Source organism: Lepisosteus platostomus, chromosome 9 (genome assembly GCF_059453375.1).
Source record: "Lepisosteus platostomus isolate fLepPlt1 chromosome 9, fLepPlt1.hap1, whole genome shotgun sequence".
NCBI classification, from domain to species: domain Eukaryota; kingdom Metazoa; phylum Chordata; class Actinopteri; order Semionotiformes; family Lepisosteidae; genus Lepisosteus; species Lepisosteus platostomus.
The window spans coordinates 29,392,060-29,419,426 of NC_142619.1; the positions used below are offsets into that span (position 1 = coordinate 29,392,060).

The 27,367-nt window shown below is 38.9% G+C and overlaps 2 protein-coding genes across 5 annotated transcripts; one reads left to right on the forward strand and one right to left on the reverse strand.

The window, feature by feature from the left end:
* Nucleotides 1-1,804: 1,804 nt before the first annotated feature.
* On the reverse strand, nt 1,805-13,279 carry irak3 (interleukin-1 receptor-associated kinase 3). 4 transcript variants are annotated; one of them, XM_088644638.1, is made up of 14 exons: nt 12,805-13,279; nt 11,459-11,641; nt 9,703-9,785; nt 9,083-9,101; nt 8,063-8,214; nt 7,590-7,654; nt 6,600-6,714; nt 5,822-5,940; nt 5,412-5,610; nt 5,048-5,110; nt 4,514-4,681; nt 3,715-4,129; nt 3,085-3,232; nt 1,805-2,566 (listed from the first exon to the last, which is right to left on the reverse strand). In XM_088644638.1, the coding sequence occupies exons 1-13, from the start codon at nt 12,926-12,928 to the stop codon at nt 3,096-3,098; spliced, it is 1,842 nt and encodes a 613-aa protein (XP_088500764.1). In that variant the 5' UTR covers nt 12,929-13,279; the 3' UTR covers nt 1,805-2,566; nt 3,085-3,095. The 4 variants fall into 4 exon arrangements, with proteins under 4 accessions (XP_088500764.1, XP_088500763.1, XP_088500762.1 ...); XM_088644637.1 differs by having other exon boundaries at nt 1,805-2,525; nt 9,032-9,101; nt 12,805-13,278; XM_088644636.1 differs by having other exon boundaries at nt 1,805-2,553; nt 9,032-9,101; nt 12,805-13,278.
* A 7,840-nt stretch (nt 13,280-21,119) lies between these two features.
* Nucleotides 21,120-26,804, forward strand: tmbim4 (transmembrane BAX inhibitor motif containing 4). Its single transcript, XM_088644640.1, has 7 exons — nt 21,120-21,348; nt 22,791-22,899; nt 23,724-23,829; nt 24,338-24,371; nt 24,639-24,756; nt 25,410-25,455; nt 25,719-26,804. The coding sequence occupies exons 1-7, from the start codon at nt 21,258-21,260 to the stop codon at nt 25,923-25,925; spliced, it is 711 nt and encodes a 236-aa protein (XP_088500766.1). The 5' UTR covers nt 21,120-21,257; the 3' UTR covers nt 25,926-26,804.
* Nucleotides 26,805-27,367: the final 563 nt, after the last annotated feature.

Sequence of the window (27,367 nt, forward strand, 5' to 3'; positions counted from 1 at the left end):
TTTAACTATATATATATATTAAAACGTTAAAACATTAATGACTCGCAACTCACATAAAATCATTTAAGCTCTCATCTAGTTGAAACCCTCTAAACTCTTGATTATTTCTCTTCATCCCTTACAGGGCAGATATGAGGGTTGACAATTTTCAATATACGAAAAAGAAACCATAGAAGACAATATTCAGAGCATGTGTAAATTGGCATTTGATATATTTTATGCAGCAGCTCACACCTGCTGAGCTTCAGTGGGTGACAGATGTGTTTTTTTATTTTTACTTATTTTAAACGTAACACCCCTTCACTTCAACTTGCCTAAGTACATCTTAAAAATAACACCAAAAAAGGTTAATGATTACGCAATCTGTGGTCAGGAAACCACATTGGTCTTTGACACGTGAACAGCTTCCTTGTTCTCATTGTTCAGAGTAGGGGAGATTTAGAGCGAAATTAGGTAGCAAAGTGTATGAATTATTTCAGGCTAAACCCACAAAGACTCTCCTAGCGTCCGGACATTTTGTTTTTTTAGTTTTATTAGTTATTATTATACGCATGTTTTTCAACATCCAGACAGAATCAAAGGTCTATAAACCTGTCAGGGAGACAGATTTATTTTGATACGCTGTTTATTTTAAAACACTGAATGTCGTGGGTATTCACTTGTAAAGGATACATCCTAACTACAAATATTTATAGAAAACAACATTTTGCGCTAGTATGTAAGTAATTTTCCAGCACTGTTAGTTTCATGCAACCCAAAAATGGGATGGAATTCAATCAACAAGAATCAAGTGACATACAGTAATACTGTATTCTGGATTTAGTATATTTTGAAATGAATGTGGATTGAAACAAAGGAAGACATCAGAGACTAAAATTGGATATTTTAGTGCATATATAGTGCATATATATATTATGCACATTTTAGACTTTTTATTATTCTATATCACGTGACCTTATAGCCAAGTATGTTATTTTACTGTTTGCAATATCATCATAATAGTTGTAAGAGTATGTATAACAGAGCTAAAAATGATCGGTTTGTCATATAAACGTTTGCAACAAGCTTGACTTAGAACAGTCAACTGTTTTTGTTTTGCTCCATTCACTGAAAATACTACTGAACGCAACAAATGTTACCTGTTACACTTCTTGTCCACCAATGATTGAGCGTTTGTGTTCAACTGACTTCATATTGATATTATATTTCATATGCTATAGTGTATCATCTTATTTAGAACCCTTCAGTCTTCAGCAGGTCTTTGGAGACCCTAAGTATGGAGTTCAAATTTCTTCTTACACCACCCTGTATACTTGTATGGTATTAAAAGTCTTCCACTGGTACTATCTCTTCCTAATACCACAACTCCAGCAGTCATGTTATACAAAATACGTGTTGCACTGTACTGGGGTATTATTTGCTGGACGATAGCTCGCGGTTGTCTGCTGACCTCCTGATTAAAATAGCTAAATATAAGTGGTACCTGAAGTACCTGTACAAGTGTGAGGGAATAAATACTCTTCAGAGAAAGTAGTATAAATGTAATAGGGTCCTCTGTAATAGGATAGGACTGGAATCTGCAACCATAAGATAACTTTTGTGGGCATTAAGCCCAGAGCATGGAGTTCTGACCAGGAATTCTGAAGCTTTTCAGTCAAGACGAAAACCAGAAAAACTGACAGCTTGCCGTCCTGCTTAGACAGCCTAAGTAAGAACTTAAAACACACAGACGTCAAGCATCACCTGGACTCACATTCATACATACAAGAGTACATAAAGGTACATATTGGAAATACCATTCAAGTTATAACAGTTTTTATCCACTACACAATTTTAATCAATTCCTAAGCATTTTGCCCAAAGCGTGAAACAAAATTCATATAACAAACTATTACAAAGTGTATGATGTTGACAGAAGAGTCTGAACTTCTAGAATGTGGATGCATTTAAAAGAAAACATGCTTCACTTATATTATTTTAAGTTATTTAACATTCTCAAATAAGATAGACATATACAAACGTTGTACAATTACAGTACATTGAATTCCTTTCCAATATGAACAGTTTTCTGAAAATTAGAAAAATGTATAAGTTACATTTGTAGAAAAAAATTATTAACAAAAACTGTGGTTACTCAAGAGATATAAAACATTTAGATAAAGTACAACAGTAAAAAACAACAAATATTATAAATTTGTTGTGGCTCTATACATAAATTCTGGCTCTAAAATGCTCAGAAACAAATATGTTTCTCTCTGTGAATAAATCAGTGTAATTAAGCTTCCAGCTAATGCCCATTCTTCTCATGTGAACCTGGGTAGAACATTCAGGGCAATGCGCACTGTATCACATCTGTCTCTGTACTTGTCAGAGTTCTGTTGCAAAAGCACGTTCAAACTCTTGCTGAATGGTTACGTCAAGTGCAATCATGTAATACAATTAGTTTTATGATCTCTAATTTTGCAGTGGGTTGTCTTTAGCTTCGTTTTCAATGTTGCATCTTCATAGGAGGCTACCGGTCCAAACTGAAGAGGAAATTTCAATCACATACACCTTAAAAAAAAAACTAAAAATAAATAGAACTTCAATGAATTCAGAATTTTTTATAAAGTTGGAGAACTTACAGACATGTAAAACTGTGTTATCTATATCTCAGCCTAAAAATATCTAAATAAAAATATAACCATAAAATCAAAGGTTACCAGTTAAAAATGCAATGACCTGCTGTATAGAACCATCTACTCATAGCAAAAGGCACAAGACAATGGCATTTCTCGCTTTTTGAATGACCAAGAAGGATTAAAAATATGTCCCAGGATACCAATTACATTTAAACACAGTTCTGCATGGAGACATGCCAACTCGAAGGGGAAATAAAAATTCTTCTGGTTCCATAGCAATATCATCTCACTGATCATCTGTTCCCCAAACGCTTAACTCATTTTTCAGCAGTGAAGTAACTTCGCTACCCAGTCAGTCAAGATTTAACTGTTTCTTTGCATTAGGCATCATGAACAGGAATGGCCAATGGTTAATAGAACACTGGAGCAAATACATTTGAAAGCCATGAATACTGTACCTTACCTTAGTCGAAATCAGTTAAGCTCCTTCATTGACAGAAGTTCCTTTGTGTTGAGTAGGCCTTTATTGTACTGCTCTATTCTGTCCTTGAACTTCTCTTTGGCAGCATTTTCCACAATGTCAGGCCTCACAGAAAATCCTGCTGCATCATCTGAAAGTTTAAAGCCAACAGTGAAAAGTCATTTTACAATTATATAAATATTGCAAAGCAGATATGTGTGATACAGTGAATCACAAAACCCTGGTCAGTGTATATAAGGCATGTATCATAAAGCAAAAACATAAGCAAAAAGGAAGATAGACTCATCCATCCCGTAGAAATCAAGTTATTTCTATTAACCTCGTATGCAGATCAATTTTTAACATAAAAGTTCTTATTTTATGCAAGTCCAACAATCATCAACATATCAATCAAACATATCACATTTGGAAACTCATATTACCACATAAGCTCAACTAGAAAGTTAAATGTATTGCACAAGTTCATGATTCCCAATATATTTTGACAGCATACGTGCATATTGTTTACAATGATATGTGTTTTTCCATAAGATGATTTCAATGAAACCAAATCTTTAAGACGCCAAGGACAGCGGGCACAATAAAAAGCCTCTCGATTAAAGAAACGCTTGCCTTTTGCGGCGCCTGTCTGGAAGGAGAATCCATTGGCCCTGCACTCTTCACACTCCTTTCCATTCTCTGCAACTGTGCAGCTGCACTCCACTGGCCAACTGCAATACAGATCCCAAGGGTCTTTGGGAAGGGCAGCAGGTCCAGGCTTCTCAGCAGATCCATCCTCTCTGGCTGCAGGTCCAATGAAGATGATTTCAGACAGACTGCACTCACACGGGCGTCCCTGGGCTCGGGATGTCCTGTGCTGGCCGGGGCTCGCTCTGTCCAGCTGTGCGTCACCGAATCCCTGCATCTCATCATTCTCCTCAGGCAGACTGGGAACAAGCCCTCTGTGAAACTCCAGGTCTTTCAAGGTGTGAGGTTGGTCTTCGCTTCTGCACCACGCCGGTCTCATCTCAGACAGAACTTGCAGTACCTGGTTCAAGAAAAAAAATCTGAATTTACAAATGTAAAAAAAAATTTACAAAAAGAAAACTGCCTGTTTTCTTAGTGGTGTTGTTTTTTGAAAGATATATACTGATGGTTGTGAGCTAATCTAAACATTCATAGAGGAACTATTCAGAAAGACAAAGATGTTAATGCTCAAAGTACATAACCCAAGAATTTACTGTATAATTTCTTTGGTTCTTTTTGACCACCTACAGTCAAATCATCCAATGGAATCATCAGTTCAAAGGCTGTAAAGATACAAAATGAGAGCACACAGAGGCATACTGAGCCAAAACCTGTCAGCTGCTACTTGGCTCCAGGGCAGAGCGGGAAGAACATAAGAAAGGTTACAAACAACAGTAGTACATACTGCGCTTGTGGTTGGTCTGTTTTTGGGGCGCCATGCTGTGCACTCCAGGGCCAGACGGAAGAGCCCAAGGGATACAGACGGCGGCCAGCTTCCCGCCTGCTCATCCAAAAACCGGAGACAGGCATCCACACCACCACTCTCTTCCACCACATTACACAGCATGTCTTTCTGAAAAATATACATGGACGTGTACACACGCACTGAAGTGACACGGTTTGTACGTCAATTCCATTCTGATGTGGACTGTAAATCCACAATATACATACTCAGGCTGCTTGGAGAAAATAAAAGTAAGCACTTATTGTTATATAATGATCTCTGTGCCTGATGTGCTCAAATACATTTGATTTATGAAATAGGATGCCACTTTTCATGGGTTGTCATAAAGCCATTTAGCCTGTCTTGCTTGACCAGTAGCTGGTAACTAATGGATCCAAGAACCTCCTTAAGCTCTTTCTTGAATCAGTCCTGTGGGTCACATTTCAGCAAAGTTTGGTGCTTTACATCACATGGCATTTTGGTCAAGCATCTTACCAGGCGAGTGTATTTAGGCCCATCTTGTACAGCTCTCCTTGCTGTTAAGATCTCCATAATGACCTAAAAATGCAATTTCAAAGCACAAAATAAAAAAAATCACATTAAATGAGTCAAAAGTCATAATATCTCACCAAGCATTTGAGGTAGAACTTGCAGGTGCTAGATACTGTAGAGACATATCTATATCTTTGGAAATATCATACAGCATTACCATACAATTCTATTCTGAAAGAGGGGACACATATCAACTTTTAAAAAACACTATGGATTTAAACCACAACATGTCCCCACCAAACATGAAAAACCCAAAAGGCAGAGTGAACCAGGCTCTTTAAACGGAGGTACAAAGGCTGATACTCACGACCCCAAGACTGTACACGTCCAGTTTGACAGACAGCTTGCCATCGCGGATGTACTCCTCTGGCAGGTATCCCAGGATGCTGCGGGAGCTCGTGTCTAGGCTGATGGTGCAGCTGTCGTTGACAGAATGAGGCCTAAGGCAGGCCATTCCAAAATCAGACAGCTGGGGCTCAAAGTGTTCGTCCAGCAGTATATTTGCACTACACAAAGATACAAGAATGATCACAGGCTCTGTTTACTGAAAACTGAAAATGCTTCCTAGGCATCAAGACCCCTGGTGAATTAACTATGACACGGAGTATGAGTACGTTTACAACTCTATAAAGGGAATATCAGTGGGCCACATGTCAATCAGCCAGGCTGAAGTTGAGCAGAAAGCGTACAATCCGAACCACTTTACTGGCGTGTTACCTCGTGATGTTGCCACTTATGACGCAGCAGGGCTGGGCAGTGTGCAGATGCTGGACTGCCCTTGCTGTGCCTTTCAGGATCCTGAGCCGAACCTGCCAGGGCAGGAGGGCACGTGTGTCCTGAACACAAGAGGCAACACAAGACCTGAAATCAGACGCCACTTGTGATGCCCTACGGCACTGTTTCACATAGCAAAAACAGGGCAGTTTACGAGTTTCCATACCCTTTTTCGAGTGCCTCTCAGTGTGAACATGTTAATTGTTGTTTAAAAAAACACCCCCAAAAAAGCACAAAACAAGAGCAGTATGCCTCCTACTCCCAGATATGTGCAAGACTGCATGTTTGTATCCTTAATGGAATTATAATGAAGTTATAACAGAAAAGTAGATCCTAATCTTGCGCAAATCAGCTCACATGCATGTATAAATCTCAAACCTCGGGCTTAACATAGATCATCTCATTCAAAACCCTCCCATCACCCCATCCCTACAGCAACTCTCTAGCTCAGTCCTCACAATACAGAGGGATGTCCTCACTGTGAGGCTGCCAATTCCTTCAGCCAGGTCAAACATACTCTGCATATTCGTCTCTCTCACTTTAGCATTTATTAGGATCTAACCAAACTACTGAAATTATAATTACTGCCTTCCAACATGTTAAGAAAATTAGGTGTAACAGTTTAACTTAGATCTACATGTTTGCATGCCACCGTTATACCCTTTGCTATTTCATTCTGTAGTAACTACCTCTGTTTACTGTTTTATGTTCATTGACTCACCGGACAGTGGAGTCTGTGGAAAAGAGATCCATTAGACATGTAAGGATAGACCAGACAGTACTTCCCCTCCTCTGAGCAATAACCACTCAGCGCAAGAATGTTTGGGTGGTGATAACTACAAAAGGTTTAAGAGAGAAAAGTGTTAGATTTTCACTCACACAGTGCAGCCAAACAACACCAAATATCCCTGAAAATGCCAGACCAAACCTTGGCAGCAAAATAAATGTGAATCAGAGGGATCGGGAAGAGTCATAACTTTCTGAACACAAAAGAGAAGTGAAACTAGTGAGAAAGTAATTAGTGAGAACAGGTTTCACAATCAATGTGTGAACTAGATAACACTTTTAATAAAAGCATGAGAGTTGTGACAAATGACCCAAATGGTGAGAACATATGGTTAAGAAAACACATACAGTAGTATGAATACTGAGAACATGGGGTAACTGAAAAAACACTTTTGTTTGAATTTCTAGGCTACCAATTCAAAGAAGATACAAAATATAAGTGTCACGGGGGACCGGACTTCGGAGGATTGGGATCCTATTCGAGGCTCTTCAGAATGGAAGGTTTGGAGTAGAGACGGGATGCTAAGACGTGGTCGAATTCAAAAGCTGGGTCCAAAATCCGGGAAGGTGTCTAGGGTGTGTCGGTACCAAATCAGGAGGCGAAGGCGTAGTCGAAGAGAAGCTTAGAGTCGAAATGCGGGTTGTGAACATACAAGTATGGAGCTCAGGGAGGAGACTTCAATCGTGAGCAAGGAAAGAAAGACTAGTGAGGGTTTAAATAGTGCTAATAAGATTGGTGCGTGAATGTTTCGGGAGAGAAGAGCTCGTGGGAATGCGGGAGCGCTTACACGCGCAAGTGCGATTCGTGACAATAAGTTTTGACATGCTGTGATTCCATACATAAGGTCATTATCTATGACAAATGTTATTTCAGTAAGTCCATGTTCTGTACACACAAGAAAACCTGGCTGACCTGCACACTTACAGAGAGAGGACTTGTATTTCTGACATGAAGAGCTTCCATAGCTTTTTCCATTCTGTCCGCTTCCCCTGGGAAACATTTAAATAAATAAAATGAATGTCCATTTTGTGAGCACAGATTTGTTAAACTTGAACATGTCTCTGTACTGTGGGTATTCTGTATGCAGAGTATAATGACTCTTAATAAAAACTTCTGAAAGATCCCCAGAAAAACTCTTAAAACCTTCTACATACAGTACTACTGTATATTATAGCATATGAATTAAAGTGAACTCTAATTACATAAGCAATCAATAAAACTAATCCTAACTACATCTGATAGTACACTTTATTATTTCATATTCTATTAATCACTGCAGAGATAGAGCTACATGCCATCTTTCAGAACAGAACCATAACTTAAACACTCAAACAAATGGGTCCATTCACAAGCAACTATAATGTATCCCTAACTGCAAGAAAACAGTGAATTTTTACCTGTTTAAATAACTTTACTGCAAATATTTGATTCCCAATTACTCCTTTATACACTTCTGAAAAAGTTCCCTCTCCAATTTTAAGATCCTGGTGGAAATTCCTGGTTCCCATGACAATATCTGAAAAACTTATTATAGGCATCTGCTCCGAACCTAGGGACAAAAAACAGATTATTCAGGATAACCAGACCGCATTTTATTTTATTTTTTTTATCAAACTTTACTGTGTTCTACGGATACTAAACACAAATGACATAACATGTTTCAGAGATCATAATTGCACCATTTGCTAGAAATTATGGTAAAACAACTATCATGACATCTTACGCACATATTATGGACGTCCCTGTAAGGCATTATGTCTGCGATTATAACATCTTGTGTAACAGTTATGAAGGTTTCATGAAGATATTATACGACAACATTCAGAAAATTATAAAGGATGATGCTTGACTTTATGTCATGTTGTGATAAAGTATTTATGAAGTTATGACCATGCTTTTTGACATCATTTAAGCAAAGCATTACTGAACAACTTTCTAAGTAACACATCTGAAGATCTCCTGAGCTCTTTTCTTGAAGCACACCAGGGCATTGGCTCCTAGTACCTCCTATTCTTAGTTTGAAATGCACTTCCACATAGTCTCCAGTTGTGTCCTCTGAATCATGATTAAATGCTGATTCTTTCCAATTCCACTGGGATGGCTTCAAGATTGCTTTATGAGGCTTTTGAATACAAAAAAAAAAAGAATCCCCTCCTTTACTGTCACTACCATTACACCTCAAATAAAAAAGAAGTCCAACCGCAGAAAAATCTGTTAAACAGATTTTGCAAAGATAACATGCTTAAGGATAATTTGAACAACTGTCCTATATAGGAACAAGAAATAGGTTTATTCCATGCTGAAAAGAGAAGAGAGAAAAGAGAGAAAGGCTGTGAAGCCTTTTTCGGGTGTCCAATATACTCTACCTCCATTTGGCACATTACTTGAAAGACAGTGGAACTCATCAGGAAACTCACATGTCTCTGCATTTTTCATCTGCAGAGAAAGTATTGAATTATCAGCACTCACCAAATGCTAAAAGGAAATACATGTACAGCAGCATCACTCATTTTCAGACTTAATGGAAAAATATGCCTTAGCTCGAGGGTTAAGTCCTCAGTTTGTTTAATTAAAAAGCAAAGTGCCTGAGCCAGTGAAGACCTTCACTTGAAACATGAGATTAATCCTACAGTCTTGAGGGGCTGGTGGACTGCAGACTGTGAAATATGCTCTGTGTGCTGGGGAATTCTCTGTGACACTACAAAATTGGCCAAGTACTGCTGGGATTTGGTGAATTTCAGTTTCCTAAGAAAATGCTTGATTTTGCGGCCCGTATCACTGCTCTGGTCAAGACGTGCTGTTTTGAAAGTACACCACGTTTCTCCTCTGACAGACATTGCAAGTTGTAATTGTTGTCTTGATCATTTCTAGGGGAACATGAGACTGTAGTGCACAACAAATAAGAAGAATATTTCATGTTTCCAAAAATAAAAAACAATTCTAAAAAAAACACATTATTTTCTGAATGTATAAGTGTCCGTCATGCAGGGCATAAAGCAACATCTCTCACACACAGCACTGCACTTTACAGTATTACCTTGTGATGAGATTCATGCAGCAAATTGTTTTCTTTGGGCAGAAATGAACAGCATTTCCCTGCTGACACTGTCGATTTCACTCCTGCAATGATAACAAGGGTGAGGATTTAAAATAGAGCATGTGGCTTTGAGGTTTTCACTTAATCAGGCAGAACAAAATAATCAAGATCAGAACTAGCACTGGGAGATATTTTGCAATCAAAAAGCTAATCTAACTTTCATTTTCTCTTTCACATTCAGAAAAAGATAAGAACATCTCAGTGAGCCATCACTGAGTTTTGTACAACCTGTAGCTGAATTAAAAGTTCAACAGCAATGTCTTTCAACTAGGACAGTAACAAAACAGAAAAGAGAAAAGCAACAGAGGGCACGTGGCAATTCAGGGTTCATCAACAAGGAGTCTGTTGTGAAAGTTCGAGTCTGCTCCTTTGCAATCAATACAAGCTGTACATCTGCAAAGTTTTGCACTGTGTTGCAGATGCTGTCTTGTGATTCTGTCCTATTTCTGCCAATGGAAAAGCATGTTATACTGTAGTTCTCTGGCCTCTGATCCCTAGATGCCCCCAGTTCATCCTTCAAATGTCACAAATTGTTACATTCTTATCTCACAAAAAAGGCGCAATTACATGACCAATATGAGGCTGCATTACCCAGCAGGAATACTGTCCCATTAGGATAAGGTCCCAAGGCCTGATCAATGTACTGTAGCGCCATTTAGATGGACTGCCATCAGTCACTATGAGTTGAGTTTAGTAGTGACTAGACACTTGCCCAAACCATCAAACCCAGATCTCTTCACCGATCTTGGCAAGAAATGTGACTTGTGGTTTCCTTGATTATGGCCTATCATCAATGTACTGTTTTTTTGTTGTATTATCTTGCCAGGATAGAAACCGCTGGCTGTGAACTCTCTAAATGCTGAAAATCCGTTCACTGACTTAGTCAGGCCTCCAACATACCTATGGTTAAGCTGTGCAACTCCTGTTTGAGGTTTTATTTCTTGATTTTCACCAGGCTCACATACAACAGATTAAATCACCACCTTGCCTTACAGCTATAATGCAAATGATCCCTTTTTATGCAGAGCACAAGATGGAACACAATAAAGACCTATGAATAAAATGTGTTTGATCATATTCCCAAAATTACCCAGGGGTTTAAATTTTCTGAATAAAGGCTTTTTAACAGATTTACAGTAAGTAAAAATATTTTTAACGTGTCATCGGCAGAGTCAAAGAAGAATCTTCTGCCCTCTCTAATCTATCCTTCCCGTGAGAACCCAATCCACATAGAATCACTTTGGTGTGACACTGGTAAAACCCATAAATCTCTGGATGGATTCTATAGCACATGACGCTAGGCTACTGAGGAACTTTAAACTCCCCTACCTTATTTAGTGTTTCACATTAACCATCTTGCACTACTGGACCTTGAACAGTCTGTGGTTTGTTTTCTGGATTTTGTGGCTGATAAATTGATATAGCTGAATGCAGAAGCAGAAGTGAAAATTAAGGAGGTGACTAGAACACGTGCAGTCACCTCCTTTGAATAATATAACACCTAACGTCAAACTTAACAGCTATTACACAGTTACAGGAAGTGAAAAAGGTAGAAGAAGCGAAGTAAAGGCCGATGCACTTGATGTGCAAATAAGTTCCATGGGTGACCTCAAATGTCATTATCAGTGCTGTCATGCTGCGCCGCTGGAGCGCCTGCTGTCTTTGACTAGTGCCCTGTGCAGGACAGGAAGCATACCTTGGGGCAAGAACAGCTGGACTGCCCTTTGGTGCCCCATCTCCTCCAGGATCTCCAGCAGATCTCCCACGGTCTTGTTTTTCTGAGCCCAGCTCCACAGCAGCTCCCGGGTTGGGCTTTTGCCCTGCGCACCCACCTTCTCCATGTAGCGTACCTCTAGCCAGTCAGGCAAAATACGGGCCGCTAGCAGGCAGTAGAAAAAAACACTTCAGTGGGCCAAAAGGAGCTCGGCAGAAAATTCAATTCAACATCAGCCTCACGTTTTTGAGAAAACAGGTGATAAAGTTACTGAGCAAGACAAAAAACAGAGAGACAGGTGAGTAGCCATACTACTGTACTACTAATGTACTACTGTACATTAAAACAAAATAAAACAATCTTGATTCTGTAAAACAAATATAAAGAAGTTTAATTCTCCTCTGCATACTTTTAATTTGACCAGTCTGTCTCGTTCTTTTAAAATGCAATTTGCGTGGTTCTAAATCTAGTTGTAAAACAGAAACACTGTAGATTAACTGCATTTGCACAATTCTGAATACCCTTTTTCAATTAAGTACATATAACACTTATTTCAAAATCAAAATCCATTTCTACATACAATGCCAAACTACTTTTCTTTTTCAGGTTCATTATGTGTGCCAACTCCAGGACTTTCTAAAATGGGGAAGTTAAATGTTGCTTTATAGGTCTATAGTTATACAGTTTCATGATGAACAAACCTACTTGGTTAAACTTTTCTCCTGTTACACAACATTCACTTTAGTAAAACATTTTCATTGTAACCTTTTTACAAGAAAAATAGTTTCAGTATTTATTTTTGTGGGAAGGCATTTTTATGTTTTATGTTATGAAACTTTTAAAAGTAGAGGAATCTCTACTTTTATCTATCTCTGGCTGCTAGAAAAATAATTGATTTTAGGATATTGTTGTCTACAACATTTATGAAAAGCTCATTCCTAGACAGTAACATTATCAGAAAGCAATTTACTGGAGGTCATTTTGAGCTTCTCAACAATCTACATTATTTATTTACCAAAACAAATGTTTTTTCCAGTAGTGCTACTGTACTTAAAGTCACCATCAAGTAGATAGTCGATAATACTCCTGGGACTAAGTAAAAATGCGAACTGTGCCTTCTTCAGATATAACTGAGGAAATCATGTAGTTGAAAAGTAGAAAGACATAATGTTGTTCATTCTTTTTCATCACACAATTTTATTTTATTTCTAGTCATTGTGTTAGCAGACGTTATTTCTACTCCATCCTATTTTCCTGTTTGCAAGGTGCTGCTGCACGTCTCCCGAGAGTCACGGATAATTACCAGGCAATATTCTCTGGTGACTTACCTAGCCCTCTCCAGCCGAAGTCCCCATCACCGCTGTCGATGATTTTACAGAGCCTCTCCATCACGGATGGGGGGACGTCGAAGAGGAATGTCATACGACTCAAACACTCTGTTTTACCTGCCATTGTATTGCACTGTCAATCTGTTAGGACTGCCGTTCACGTTCAATTTCATAAACACATCCTTTTGAGTAGTACAGTACTCCAGAATAACACGCGTCTCCAGGTCCTGCGCTAACAGAAACTTAGAAGTGCCTTAAGCTCCACCTATGAAATGTAAGTAAAACTGCAGCTTAGCTGGTGTTCCAGAAACAAATCGCGGAAACGTATCAGAGATGTACAGCCCAATTATAATTGTAGGAGGTTTACATGGAACTGCTACTGTATCTCATCATCGTTTTGTTATTTTGGTTTATTATATTTGTTATGAAGTCTACATGGAAATCTCCATTTATCTGTTGCCAACGTCCTATTTTAAAATGAAAATATTTCCGCCTTTGTGAAATTGAGCAATAGCGGAACCTCCATTTTGACGTCGATACATTACTCACCCTAAGCTGTCATTCACCGAAAAGCATGAAGTTGCTCCATCAGCTGAGAAGCGAAATCAAGGCTTTAGGAGGCTGGACACTACAATCAAATATGGGATTTTGGTGGAGAATCTATTTTCCTCTCGAAGTGTATCCAAAATTTCTCAACCGATCAGTCTTCTATCATGTATTTTCCAATCGTAAGTAATTTGAGAAGGACGTTATACTGGAGCAAAATATCCCAATTAAAGTGAAACACAATCTTTAACCAAAATAAGTCCAATGAGAAAGCATTTCTCATTTTACAATTGACCTCGTTAAATGGTAGTAATGGATTAACTCAGGTGAAATTCGTCTTTTTTACAAAAACACTGATGGTGTCATTTCTCTCTCTCTCTCTCTCTCGAACCTACAGGCGGTTCATTTCAGGGGAATACTTGTATTTTTCATAATATCATATTTGTACACATAACAGTTATGAAGACAATTATTAAAATTGCCAGTAAACGTCCTGTTGCATAACAACTGAGAATTTGATCTCAATTGACTTTTCTGGTTGATTAAGTATTTAAATAGAAGTAAATAGATCTAGAGGTCACAACTGAGAATAGGCTGGGAATTTTTCTTTCTGAAATGCTACTACAGTACTGTAATGCAAATACACTACAATAATATTATGTATTGCTCTTTCTCTCTATCGTGTTCATAACAGACATGCTTTTTTTGTATATATTTTTTTTTTCAGAATAAGAATGATCAAGAGTAGTGCAAATGTAGTACTTGAACGAATTGACCAGGGCTCCCATGAGGTGTAGAGGGGTCAAAGCATGAAGGGAAAGTTGACACGCATTTTAAAACAAATAGAAAGTGCTGCGTTAAAGAATCGTGTGCTTAAAAGAAGAAATGGCCAATTGATGACAGTGTCCTGCTACTTTATACCTTTTTTCACGTTTTCTATCAGTGACTTTTCTTATACCCTTGGTCAGCAGAGAAATAAAACGATTTATCAGCGAAATAGAGGTGTTTTTTTAAGTGACACCAATTGCCACCCTCATTGACGGTGTACAAGATGCAATTAATATTTGTAAAAGGTTCCCGAATTACTGGATGGCCCTTTCAGTTGAAAAGAAGACAAAACAGATCATTTGACAGCAATCACTATGCAGGAAGGTCAGTGGATATAAAGAGCTGATGTAAAACCTCAGCCCAGGGCTGTCCTGTTTTTGTCTTCACTACAGGATCATCAGCAAGGCATGGTAGCTGATTGCCTCCCATTAAATCTGAGAGGCTTATTTGTCATCTAACACATTCTAGGACCTTCAAAGTTAGATGATTCATAATTATATACAGTATGTGTGTGTGTCAGGGTCCACACCATTTGCTTTCAAGGGGACATTTGTTAGCTTCAAATGGGGGCTTGCTTATTCAGTGTTTTGATTACTTGCGTATCTAAGACTTATTCCACAAACCACTGGAGTCAGTGACAGTTGTATGAGGCAAGTGGGATTCATTTCTCTTTTCTACTGCAACATTACTAAAACAAAACTAAATCTTTTCCATAGATCTGTATCCAGGGTTACGAGTTACAAGAAATGGTTAAAAGTTTTATGTACAACTTCAAACTACTTTTATATTTGATCATTGTTTATTCAGGTTAAGTGTATCCCATAAATCATGATCAATCTAGTGAGCAGGAACACCACAAGAAGATATGGGTTTCAAGTTAATCTACAAGAGTAAAACCTTCAACAAAATATCTGATTACAGATTTGTCTGTACTTTTTGGAATAACTGCTCCATGTAATGATTCACATGTAATCACATGCTGAATCATTACATTCCCCAATATGATTACTGAGGGTAAGATTTACCAAAACAATTATTCTTAACTGTTAAAAGGTGATTTTTTTCCATGAAAAATCACAAAACTGCACCCCACTGTGATTGTTCGTGAAATGTGTCCATCTCTTGGCTGAAAAATGTTTAAAATGTGTATCACAATAAAGAGCACTTGGCTTGATTTTAAGAAGGGGTGTATGTATGTGTGGATCTGGCACACTCTCCCCATGTTCCTGTGGGTTTAATCTGTATGTTCTGGTTTCTCTAATCTCCCAAAGACAAGCTGGGAGGTTAAGGGATCAGGGTTCCCCATCTCATCAATCTGCTCTGTCTGGAGTGGTGCTGAATCTTATCTGTGCTACACTCGTATTCTAGCCTGGGTTACTAATATACTGTATTCCTATTGAAAAAAATGTGTATTGAAGTGTTTAACACATTTTCATTAAACTAGGAGCTATCCTTTTCAAGACAAATAGATTCAAATCACAGAAAATGATAGTAGGCCACTGAGATGACTTTCAGTTTATTCAAGTATATATTGTATTTTTAAATAAAAATAAAAAGCGTCAAAAAATATTTTTCCTTATATTCTCCATAAAGCATGGAACAATAATTGTTCTAATTTTACCTAATTTCTTACTTTAAAGGACATACAAGACAATATTTGTCCAGGGTTTCATCTTTAAATTAAGCTAGCTTATTTTTTAGATTCATGGATGCTAAGATGTTTTTCCATTCAGGTCTTGGCCTATATAAGGGCCTTGTTTCACCCATATGCTTTGTTGCTAACACACAGAAAACAAAACAAAGGAAATGTTAAAAAAGGGTGGTCATTTGGCATATTTCACACAATTCATTACTAGTAGCTTCAGTTTCCTGTGAGTCAGTGGGTTTCAACAACATGGGTGGGTAGTTTGCCTACTACCTTTTAGAGTACTTTTCAGTGCCTCTGAATTTCCTAACTGCATCTATTTTTAATTTTCACTTTTCACTCTGGCATTTACACTAGTGGTCTTGGGACTTTCACCTGATAAGCAATGTTTGCTGAAAGAGGAGCAGGAAACTCTGGGAGCCACTACCTTTAAGGTCTGTTCATTTTGCAAAGGGAAGCCATGTGAGGACAAAAAAAAATCATTTTTTTCTTGGTGGTTTCCCTTCTCATTACACTTCCCTTTTATGATACAAAAGGATGACTAACACAGCAAAGACAGAAACAAGACCTTTGACAACACAACTGTCCGAACAGCAATGTAAGCATATTTTTCCAAGGATCAAACATCACTTTTGAAAGAGATTTGACCAAGGGTCTATTTTTGAAAAGATTTTTTAAAAAATCTGCTGTTTTTTAAGTTGACTAAAAATATTGGCTGTCTATGTTTGTAAATATCTACTTATCCCCTCCTTGACTCTGGCTCTTAGGGGTACCCATGGAATAAGAATTTCCAATGTTTCAAATGATTGCTTCTTTCCATTGTTGGTGTTAGTTATTTAGATGCTGAAAGACTGAATATTGGAAGACCTTTTTTTTAATGATACATTGATCAAAGCTCTCTGTCTTGACATTCCAAACACTGCCTACTCTTCTTTCCCCCTCTCACTTCCTCCCTTTCCCTTTTATTTGAAGAACTCTTGATTATATTACAAAGGAGAGTTTTTGAATTGCTGTTTTATGGAAATGCTCATGTTATGTTACATAAGTAAGGCAACTGATAATGGCCAGTTGAACCAATGTATTGTAATCAAAGGGAAAAGGGTTAAATAAACACACAAAAATGAAAAACAGAAAGTTACAGTTAAATATTATGCAGCACAGCCCCCTGCTGGAACAGACTAGAAGAACATCAGTTGCCACCTGTGGCACTTCAGCTTCACTTTGACTTGAAGCTGCACAGATCTGCCAGATGATCCAGAATGATTCATTGCTCTAAAATGTAAAATATAATCCTTTTAATTGCATGGAGATAGGGATTTTGAGTTCAAACTGGCACTCCTTCTTTGTCTCAGATGCAACAATGTGTTCAAATCCCCTCTGAAATGAAAATGGACCTGTTAAGAAAACAGACCCAGAACATTTCAGAATACATGACTAAATCCTTTTGATGATTTCTTTGTCTTTCAAGCAGGTTTACACAACGTTCGGAACAGCAATTGCTTTTTGTCCCACTTGAGGCTTATTTTATGTAGTGGTAATGATTGTAATTGCTTGTATTTGAATGATTACACAATACTTGACATACAGGAGGGGGCCCACTTCATCCACCACTGTAGGGCAACATCCATGTGGGTGACACAGGCAGCCATTTTGTGCCAGCAGTTCAGGTGGAGAAGTAAAACATTACTTCACTAGTTAAATTAAGGGGGGAAAGTATGGTCATATGGCAAAATTCTGGTGCCAGGATACCATGATCACATCCCCCTCATGAACAGCCCCAGCAATCCGTAGCTCAATGTAATATCTATTCCAAACAATGATACGTCCTACACAATACTGGGACACTGACAGCAACATCTTCCCATCCAGTGCAAGGGGTGTCACTTGTCACATTCGACCTTCACCTTCACCTTGTCACCTTCAACAACAACCTGGCTTTCCTTACAGGTCGTCTGTCTTAGTACTGAGCAGGCTCAACTTGCTTTGTGTCTGAGATCTAACAAGATCAGGCTACAAGATGGTCATGCTGCTGTCATAAGAACATAAGGACGTTTGCACACAAATGAAGGTTGTGTGGGCCATCTAGCTCATTTGGTTGCTAGTAACTAAGTGATCCAAGGGTCTCATCCAAATTCCTTTGAGGATTTGGAATGTCTGAATCACTTGCCCTCATAATCTTCTGTGTTTCAAACTAAATTATACACTTATTTTAGCCTGTCATTGGAGTGTAGGGCATTGTATTGAGGCTGGGAATTTATTTGCATTTCAATGAATGTACAGATTCGCTCTGTGAATATTATTAATTCATCCGTGTTCTAACCACTTCATCCAATTCAGGGTCACAGGACAGCCAGAGCCTATCCTGGCAAGCTACAGGCACAAGGCAGAATACACCTTGGACAGGATGCCAGTCCATCACAGGGCAGACACACAGACATAAACACAGACACACACTCACACCTGCACCGATTTTCCCAGAAGCCAATTAACCTACCAGTATGCCTTTGGATTATGGGAGGAAACTGGAACACCCAGAGGAAACCCATGCAAACACAGGGAGAACATACAAACTCCACATAAATAGCACCTCCCGGTTCAGTATTGAACCCAGGGACGGAGCACAGAGAGGCAGCAATGCTAAGCACTGCACCACTGTGCTGCCCTCTTTAAAAAATATTAACTATATAGTGTGGTGGTCTCGCCTGGTGCTGCAGCCGAAGAGAGCCCTGCTGAGGGCAGGATGGGAGGGGGAGCCAAAATGGGGACAGAGGGCTACTGGCCAGCACGGGTTGACCACCTGGTGCGGTTGCACATTGTTCTGGGCTGTTGGGTTGTTATGTAAATAGTTATCCCCAGTTTACACCCTTTTATATCTGTACCCACTTAACCACCCTATGTACCTGTATCCCAAGTGACCCTAGGGTGTTATACACTGGTTAGATGTGTTTGTCTCCCGTTGTCTTGGCTGCTGTGCCGGCAATAAGGAGCAGTTTTCCTTTCTAAAAAAAGAGCCTGAACTCCTGTCTGCCTCCTCGCCGACCCTGTCTCACTACAATATGTTTGTGTTTTTTTTAATTGAAAAATACATGATGCCACTAGCAGTGTAATAAGCAGAGCTCTAGGAATGGTCATGAAGGAACAGGAAAAAAATGCAAGCACAGAGCAACGATCAATCACTAGATTATTGTCTATCAAACTGTCTCTTTTTCTGTCAGTGAAAAATCTAAGTGCGGGTTTCTCATCTCCTTGTTGTTTTCATTTCTTTTATCAGTCCTGTGCAGACATTGCTGAGCAGCAGTTTAAATCGGTAAAAGACTTCTACTGTCACACGCCACAAGGCGTTGATTTTTTCTTCTGTAAAACAAGAAGAAAGACACCCCCATATTCTCCAAATCTCATTAACTTCGCCTGCTCCCACTTGTTACACAAAACAGACGTGCTCTCTTATCTCACTGAGGCAGGCTCCCTATCTTGAGGGGCACCCTTAGTGAGAGTAAGCCTGCTTACAATGGCGATCTCTATCTGAAGTTTGTATTTATCTCGTCTCAGTCTGTGCATACTTCAAGCACCAATGGCATGATAACTTATTGATGTCAAGTGACTCCCTTCATTATAGATGCACCTGTTCTAAAAGATGAATGGCTCGTCAGTGCTGAAAAATATACTCATGTCTTTTGTACATACTGATCGACAGCACTGTTAACATTATAGCACTACACAGTTACACCATGTTGTTGTTCTCCATTCTTAAATGGAGGAAAGTCATTAATAATGTCATTAGTAATGTTTTCAGTCAACACTTAAACCTATGGCAACACCAAAATAATATATTTCAAGGACTACTCAGTATTCTTCTTATAATAATAATAGCGTTAATAATACAATTTCTTGCATTAGGAATTTGTCTTTTCGCATACCCCAGCTTTTCTCAATGGAGACACAGACACACAGACAAGAAAACAGTGAAAAGTGTAAATATTAGGACAGCAAAGTGAAATTTGCCTTTTTTGCTGCATACTAATACATTTTGTATTTCAGGTCAAAAGATTAATGTGAGGTGAAGGTATAGAATTTCAAATTGTGTTTAGTTGCAAAGATCTTTCCTTCTCTCCCTCACAACTAAAGAAGGCTTCACAGCCAAAATATTGTGGTCGTTTTCTTTACCTTTCAGGCTGGAATTAAGCTTTATGAAGCTTGAATTAAAATGATGACAGAAAAAACCTTTAAAGCTGTGAAGAAAAACCCTCAAATAAAAACCAAGGAGATTGCAGACAATCTCAAGAGTGCTGGAGTGAAAATATCACAATTCACAGTGCCCGGAAGACTTCAGTAGGAGAATTACAAAGGCTACACTGCATGATGCAAACCACATCTTGGCACTAGAAACAGAAAGGCCAGAGCAGAATTTCTGAAGAAGTACAAAGATGAGCCACAACAGTTCTGGAACAAATTTATGGACAGAAAGAGGGTAACTACAGATGATCCTAAGCACATCACTTCATCTGTATGGTGGGTAGTATCTTTGCTTTGGAAAGCTACTTCTGGAACTGGCTCACTGCTTTTTAATTGATGATTTACCTGACAATTGCGGCAGCAGAATGAATTATGAAGTACAGAAATATCTTGTCTACCCATGTCCAAAAAACACCTCCAAACACATTTTTCAGCAATTTACCCTGCAGCAAGACAGTGACCCAAAACACGTTGCACACTTAACCAATCAGGATGATTGGTCAATCTCCTGATATCAATTCCAATGAGCATGCATTTAACTTATTGAAGAGGAAACTAAAGTCAGCAAACCTCACAAAACAAGCAGCAACTTAGAACTGTTTGTTGTTAAGGCTTGGTAAAGCATCTCAAAGAAAAATATCAATAGTCTGGTGATGTGGATGGGTCACAGACTTGAAGCTGTTGATGCTTGTAAGGGGTGTGTGACCAAATACATTTAATTAGAGTACTTTACTTTAAGGTAATTTGTCTTATGCTGTGCTCTCAGAAATGCTCACTCAATAAGGTTCTTAAGACAAATATAAGCCCGTAGTTATTATTTAAACTATACGATATCAAAAAACCACTGCAGGACAGTAGATCCGATTTAAGCGTCCAGGACAGATCCAGTTATGTGAGAGTGCTGATTTCACATACTGCTAGACAGCAGGTGAATAACTTCTGGTATTCCCCTGGACAGCTCTGAAAATCCACAGGTCACAGGACCCCTAGATACCAAACCTCACCGTTTGCTCTGTGCTCCGCCTTCGATTACGTTGGCCTGGCTGCCATCGATGATGCTGCATAATACGATAGGCTGGTTGTAAGGCGTACTGTAAGCGAAACGTTCGCGGAACTGCAGGAAAGAGAGCTGCGTACGTCAAACGGTCTGAAACGGGCCTGACTATTTTCTGGATTCTTGTCGTCTGTGCTGCTGTTTGAAATGGATACAGAGACGTATCCCCGATCTTCAATCGAAGATGATTTTAACTATGGTAGTAACGTGGCTAGTGCCAGTGTGCACATCCGAATGGGTGAGTACCAGTAATGGCAGCTACAGAAACTGAAAGACATTTGAAAGCTCTGTACGTGTTATGTGAACTAATTATTAGATGACGTCTTGAAATTTAGATATTTGATACTATTCGGGTGAACTGTATACCTTATTACTATTCGTGTTATGCAAATCAGAAAGTGGAGTCAGCGCTGCTAATGTGTGTTGGTGTTTTTATATCATTTGTTATTTATTTCTGTTGTTGCTTTTTAAGGAAAAACAAAACTACAGTGGAAGTATGGGGAAACCTTAACGTACAACCGGTCTTTGCAAGTTAAAGATGACCGGAATTTTCCAGTTTCGGGTCTGATACAGTGTCATTCTCATCTATCACAAATTAATTAGCCTGTTATCTGCAGTTTTTCATAAAAGCTCAGTTTTCCAGGGCCTCTGTCAGCCTGGCCTAATTGGACAAATTTACCTACTTCTCCGACCCCTGCAATCTTTGCTTCATCTTTAAAGACTGCTTGAAAGCTTGCAGATACAGATTAGCTTGATTTAGGGTACATAATGTGCGTGCAGTAATGCACTGAATTAAAAAAATTGAAAATGTACCAGAACCGCCTATCCCTTCATTAAAGATTTAAAACAAAAATGATTTAGGAATATAATCAATCAATCAAAATTTGTCAAATGCACGACAATACAGCATGCAGCAGTAGTTGCTGGCAATGATGAAATGTATTTTCTATGAGCTCATGGGTGTGGGGGGGATAATAATTATATAGCGCTTTTCTGGACACTCCACTCAAAGCGCTTTACAGGTAATGGGGACTCCCCTCCACCACCACCGATGTGCAGCATCCACATGGACGATGCTACGGCTGCCATAGTGCGCCAGAACACTCACCACACATCAGCCATCAGTGGGGAGGAGAGCAGAGTAATGAAGCCAATTCATAGATGGGGAAACGCCCTGGGATTTTTAATGACCACAGAGTGTCAGGACCTCGGTTTTACGTCTCATCCAAAGGATGGCGCCTGTTTACAGTATAGTGTCTCCATCACTGTACTGGGGCAATAGGGCCACATGGACAACAGGGTGAGCGCCCCCTGCTGGCTCCACTAACACCTCTTCCAGCAGAACCCTTAGTTTTTCCCAGGAGGTCTCCCATCCAGGTACTGACCAGGCTCACACCTGCTGAGCTTCAGTGGGCTGACAGATGTGAGTTGCAGGGTGATATGGCTGGCCATATTGTGATAAAAAAATCACAAAATTAAGGTTACATAATAATAGATAATAATGTAATAGAAATTGAATAAAATAAACTATAAGTCAAACTATAAATATGGTACTGAAAACATGCTAAAATAGAAGAAGGCAACTCCAGTCACTAATAAAAACTCTGAATTTGTCCTGACATGCCAATTGTGAATAGAGCTGAGTTTCAGTGTGAAGTCTTGACCCTTTTCCCTGGACAGATTTCCTGCGTAAGGTTTACACCATCCTGTCCATCCAGATCATCCTGACTACAGCAACAGCAGCACTCTTCATGTACAGTGATGCCATCAAGAACTTTGTACACGCAAGGTACTGTGTATGACACACTTCAACATGTCTTCTGTGCTTCCATGGGCAGGAACAGGACATATTTTACCTCTAACTCTGCATTAAGGTGTAAGATGTATTAAGTATTGAAATGTTGCTTATGCCTAACTTTTACTATGAAGGTTTCAGCTTCATAGTACTGAGCCAGACTAAAATGCCACAGTCCAAGTCTCTGTAACAGAAGCGTAGTCCACAGAATGTGCAGTGTCTGATTGAAAATTATGAAGGAAAACTTGTTTTAAAAGTAAAACAGGACAATGTAGGGAGCAAACAGATCAAATGAGTCTAAAATACAGATGGCAAAAAAAAAAAGCGTTCCTGATCCACCTTCACGCGTGCAAAAAGGAGAACCCTTAGAACATGAAGTCGTAACTCAGTTGCTTTGTCCGCTCACACGTGAGGCTTCGGTTGCCAACCAGTACATTGAACATGGGGAGAGATGGGAATGGTGGACGTTGGTGACCAGCTGGCTGGTTAGCAGTGAGAAAAAGGGTTGGGCTGTGGAACTGTTAGGAGACTGTCTGCGTCAGGGAGCTGTCTGGCACTTGAGCTCAACCGCAGCCTGACCGGGGGAAGGTGCTGCTGCTGTCCTTCGTCCTGTGTCAAAAAATGTAAGAGCAGGGGAAGTTTTGTAACTTTTTATATTGTCTAAGATTAGAAATTCTGTGTCCCTTTAGAAGCTTGACCTAGACTGCTAGGCGGTGCATTGATAGTATGCTAACATCGCAGTTAGACTGGATTTTTGAAACCCTCCTGCATTGGTATTTCCAGAAGTATACAATTACTGTTTGTGGCTTTTTCACTAGTCCTGCTCTGCTGCTGGTGTCCGCAATTGGCTCTCTGGGTCTCATCTTTGCCTTGGCCATCTACAGACATCAGCACCCTATCAACCTCTACCTGCTGCTGGGCTTTGTAAGTTTTGTTTTCCTGTAGATTCTGAACTTTTCTGAAGAACGGAAATGTTTATGGCTTTAAATTCTCTTATTAGCAGCATAATTGAGTAATAATAATAATAATTAATAATAATTGCTTACACTTATATAGCGCTTTTCTGGACACTCCACTCAAAGCGCTTTACAGGTAATGGGGACTCCCCTCCACCACCACCAATGTGCAGCATCCACCTGGATGATGCGACGGCAGCCATAGTGCGCCAGAACGCTCACCACACATCAGCTATCAGTGGGGAGGAGAGCAGAGTAATGTAGCCAATTCATAGAGTAGTTGCACCCGAATGACCTAGCAAACCAAATCGTATATACTATGTATGCTACCGTGTTCAAAACTGAGCTGTAATATTAGAAGATTTCAGTCTGTAATAGGCAGTTATTGTGATTCTGAGTTATTGTGATTCCATTTGAGTTGCTTATCAGACTGCTGCTTGGTAGTCAATTAATCATTGACCACATGTTTCTTTCAGACACTGTTGGAGGCTGTCTCTGTTGCAACAGCAGGTAAGGCCTGCAGATATTCAGTTTTACTTTAATATCACAGAATATTCATCCACCCCAGGTAATCATATAAAAAGCAACATGATTTCCCTCCTTCAAAATGAGTAACTATACAAATGAAATCACTTTTTGCTTTCAGTTTCTATAATTAAGCAGATTTACTTCTTCAGTAAAAATAGGTGATATGAATCATATTGTATGCATTTGTTTTTTGTGTACACAGTCTCTGTCAGTGTGTGTGTGTCAATATGAACTTTGTTTGTTTTGCAGTGACGTTCTATGAGTACACTGTGGTACTCCAGGCCTTCTGCCTTACAGCTGCAGTATTTATAGGATTGACAGCTTACACTTTCCAGTCAAAGAGGGACTTCAGTAAATTGGGAGCTGGGTATGTTTTCCAACACTATGCTCCTTATTTCGCTATGTTTTCCTTGTAGATGGGGAGTTATAGGACAAATATACTATAATACATTTTTTGGTTTGAAAATTCATACACAGAGTGTACATAAGGAAAATACGATTCAGAATGTTTTTAGAACATTTTGTGTAGCTGATCTGTAGAGTCTCAGAATTTGCCCTTGTTCCTGTCACCAATTAGCATAGCATTGGCAGACCATTTTTTAGCAAGACCTAGAAGCTGTTTCCACACTTGTTGTCTCATCAGTATATTCTGAGGTCCACCAAAAAGTAGGTCTGAGGGTGGCACTGCAGATTCTTATTTGACACGTAGGAAAATTCTTTATACAGGTGTTAAGAAACATACAATTATTATGAATTGAGCAGTCAAAATTACAGTTCTTTAACATTGTTAGACTGGAATTTTGCAAATAATATGTTTACAGCTTAAAAAACTAAAAGAATGTAAAACTGAGTGTTAAAAACTGGAATAGTAATGGATGGTCTAACAGCTGGAGATCACTCAAGAAATACCTTTGTTGCCTGACGTCTCATAGATATTTCCAGAGTGAATAATGAAGTCCAGTTTCTACCAGAGAATTAGGTTTGATGTTACTAACCACTGCTGTTTGTGATTCTTCGCAGGTTGTTTACTTGCCTATGGATTCTGATCATTGCAAGCTTTATGAGGGTAAGAAGGGTACTTCTATTCATTATAAGATAAGATCACTTTATTGGCCATATACAATTTCTTGTATTAGGAATTTGTCTTTTTGCCTTTTTTAAACGTAAATATATAATCAGTTTTGCTGTCCCCAAGTTTAATGTCGAAGCATGTGTCCCTTCTGGTAATGCAGGTGGACACATTTAAAAATATTACAAGAGGTCAGAAAGATAATACAGGAGTGAAGTTGCTTTGTGACAGTAAGTTTCCCTTTTTTTGTTTTTTCGTAGCTGTTTCTGCACAGCGAGACAGTGGAGCTGGTGTTTGCTGGAATGGGAGCCCTGCTGTTTTGTGGCTTCATCGTTTACGACACCCACCTGCTTATGCACAAGCTGTCCCCTGAGGAGCACATACTGGCCTCCATCAACCTGTACCTGGACATTCTCAACCTCTTCCTGCACATCCTACGCATCTTAGACTCCATGAAGAAGAACTGAAGCCTGTGGAGACATGTCCATGCCCATGTTGTCACAGCTGTGGTGTTTTCGTAGATGTCTGACCAAGTTAGGGAACTGTCGCTCTCCTTCAGTGTACTGGTGCAGCACAAATCCAGGGTCACTGGGGAAAGCTGGGTGTTTGTGTGTGGCTGAATTTTGTTCTCGTTTTGTATGCATGTCCAGCTTCTGTGGAACCATTAATTTCCCTAAATTATTTTCTGACCATTGATTAGTCCTTAGAAGTGCCTTGTAATGTGATGTGAGTCGCCACCTGCTTAAAAGTAATATTTAGAATTTGTCCCTTTAAATACCATATAACCTAGAAGATTTCAATTCAATAGAATTGACCCTGACATGTAAACAAGTGAGCAAAGGAATTAACTGATACATATCATTAAGACCTTCCTTCTTAGCAGTACCCGGTACTGAAATAACAAGAAGAGTTGTAAAATGGGAAATGGCAGAGAATTTAAACTTGTATTTGAAACACAATTAAATGTATATATTATATTGCATAATTATGTAAGTATATAAATCACTTAATTATGGTGTTCTCCCAATTATGAGCTGACTCTGCTCATAAATAAGGACCAGAAGGTTTGGGTGTATGGGTAGGGGTGTAATAAGATAATATTGGCGTACAGTTAGACTGAATTTTATGAATGTTGTAAGGTTGTATTATAATTAATGTGATAAATGGCAAATATGGGACAATTTAATATTATTGGGACTTTGTTGATTAAAATACAATAAACGCTGTACAAAAGGTACTAGAAGAATGCTTAATTTTGTGTGTTTTAAATGACCAATAATGTATGTATTATGTCTGTGAATGCAAATAGGCCATGCAGTAGGTGAATAACAAAATGTGACGTCTGCTGATTTATTTTCCATCATTCCACTTCTAAGGGTTTAGCTCATCACTTTGATTTGATGTGTTTGGGAAAAACCGTCATGATGTGGTTTAATTATGTTCTATTAATTACTCATTTCGCCTTGCTTTAGTTGAGATGTTAATGATCATGGCTCGCTGTTGTATTACCTGATCAACTGTTATAACGAGTCTGCCATAATCCAGTATAATAAATGTGTAGTTTGGCAATATAAGTTCAAGTAGGTGTCTGCGTAGGCTGCAAAGGAACAAGTAAATGTTTATTCCATGCTGAAAAGAAAAGAACCTTTCAGCTGTGGAGCTTTCTTCGGGTGTGAACATTCCGGCATTCGGTGATGGGTACTGGAAGCTGAACTGGGAGATGCTGAAGGAGGACTTGATGAGGACGTTGTCATTTGAATATTTGGCAATATTATTTTACTTATTTATTTCCTGCTGCTTTTTATCTTGCAAAACATTTTGTACTAGAGAGGCTCTCATCAACAAAACTGTTAATGTGCACTATTTCTCCTAGGATTTACATAAAAGTATTTTTTCTCAAACTGCCTTT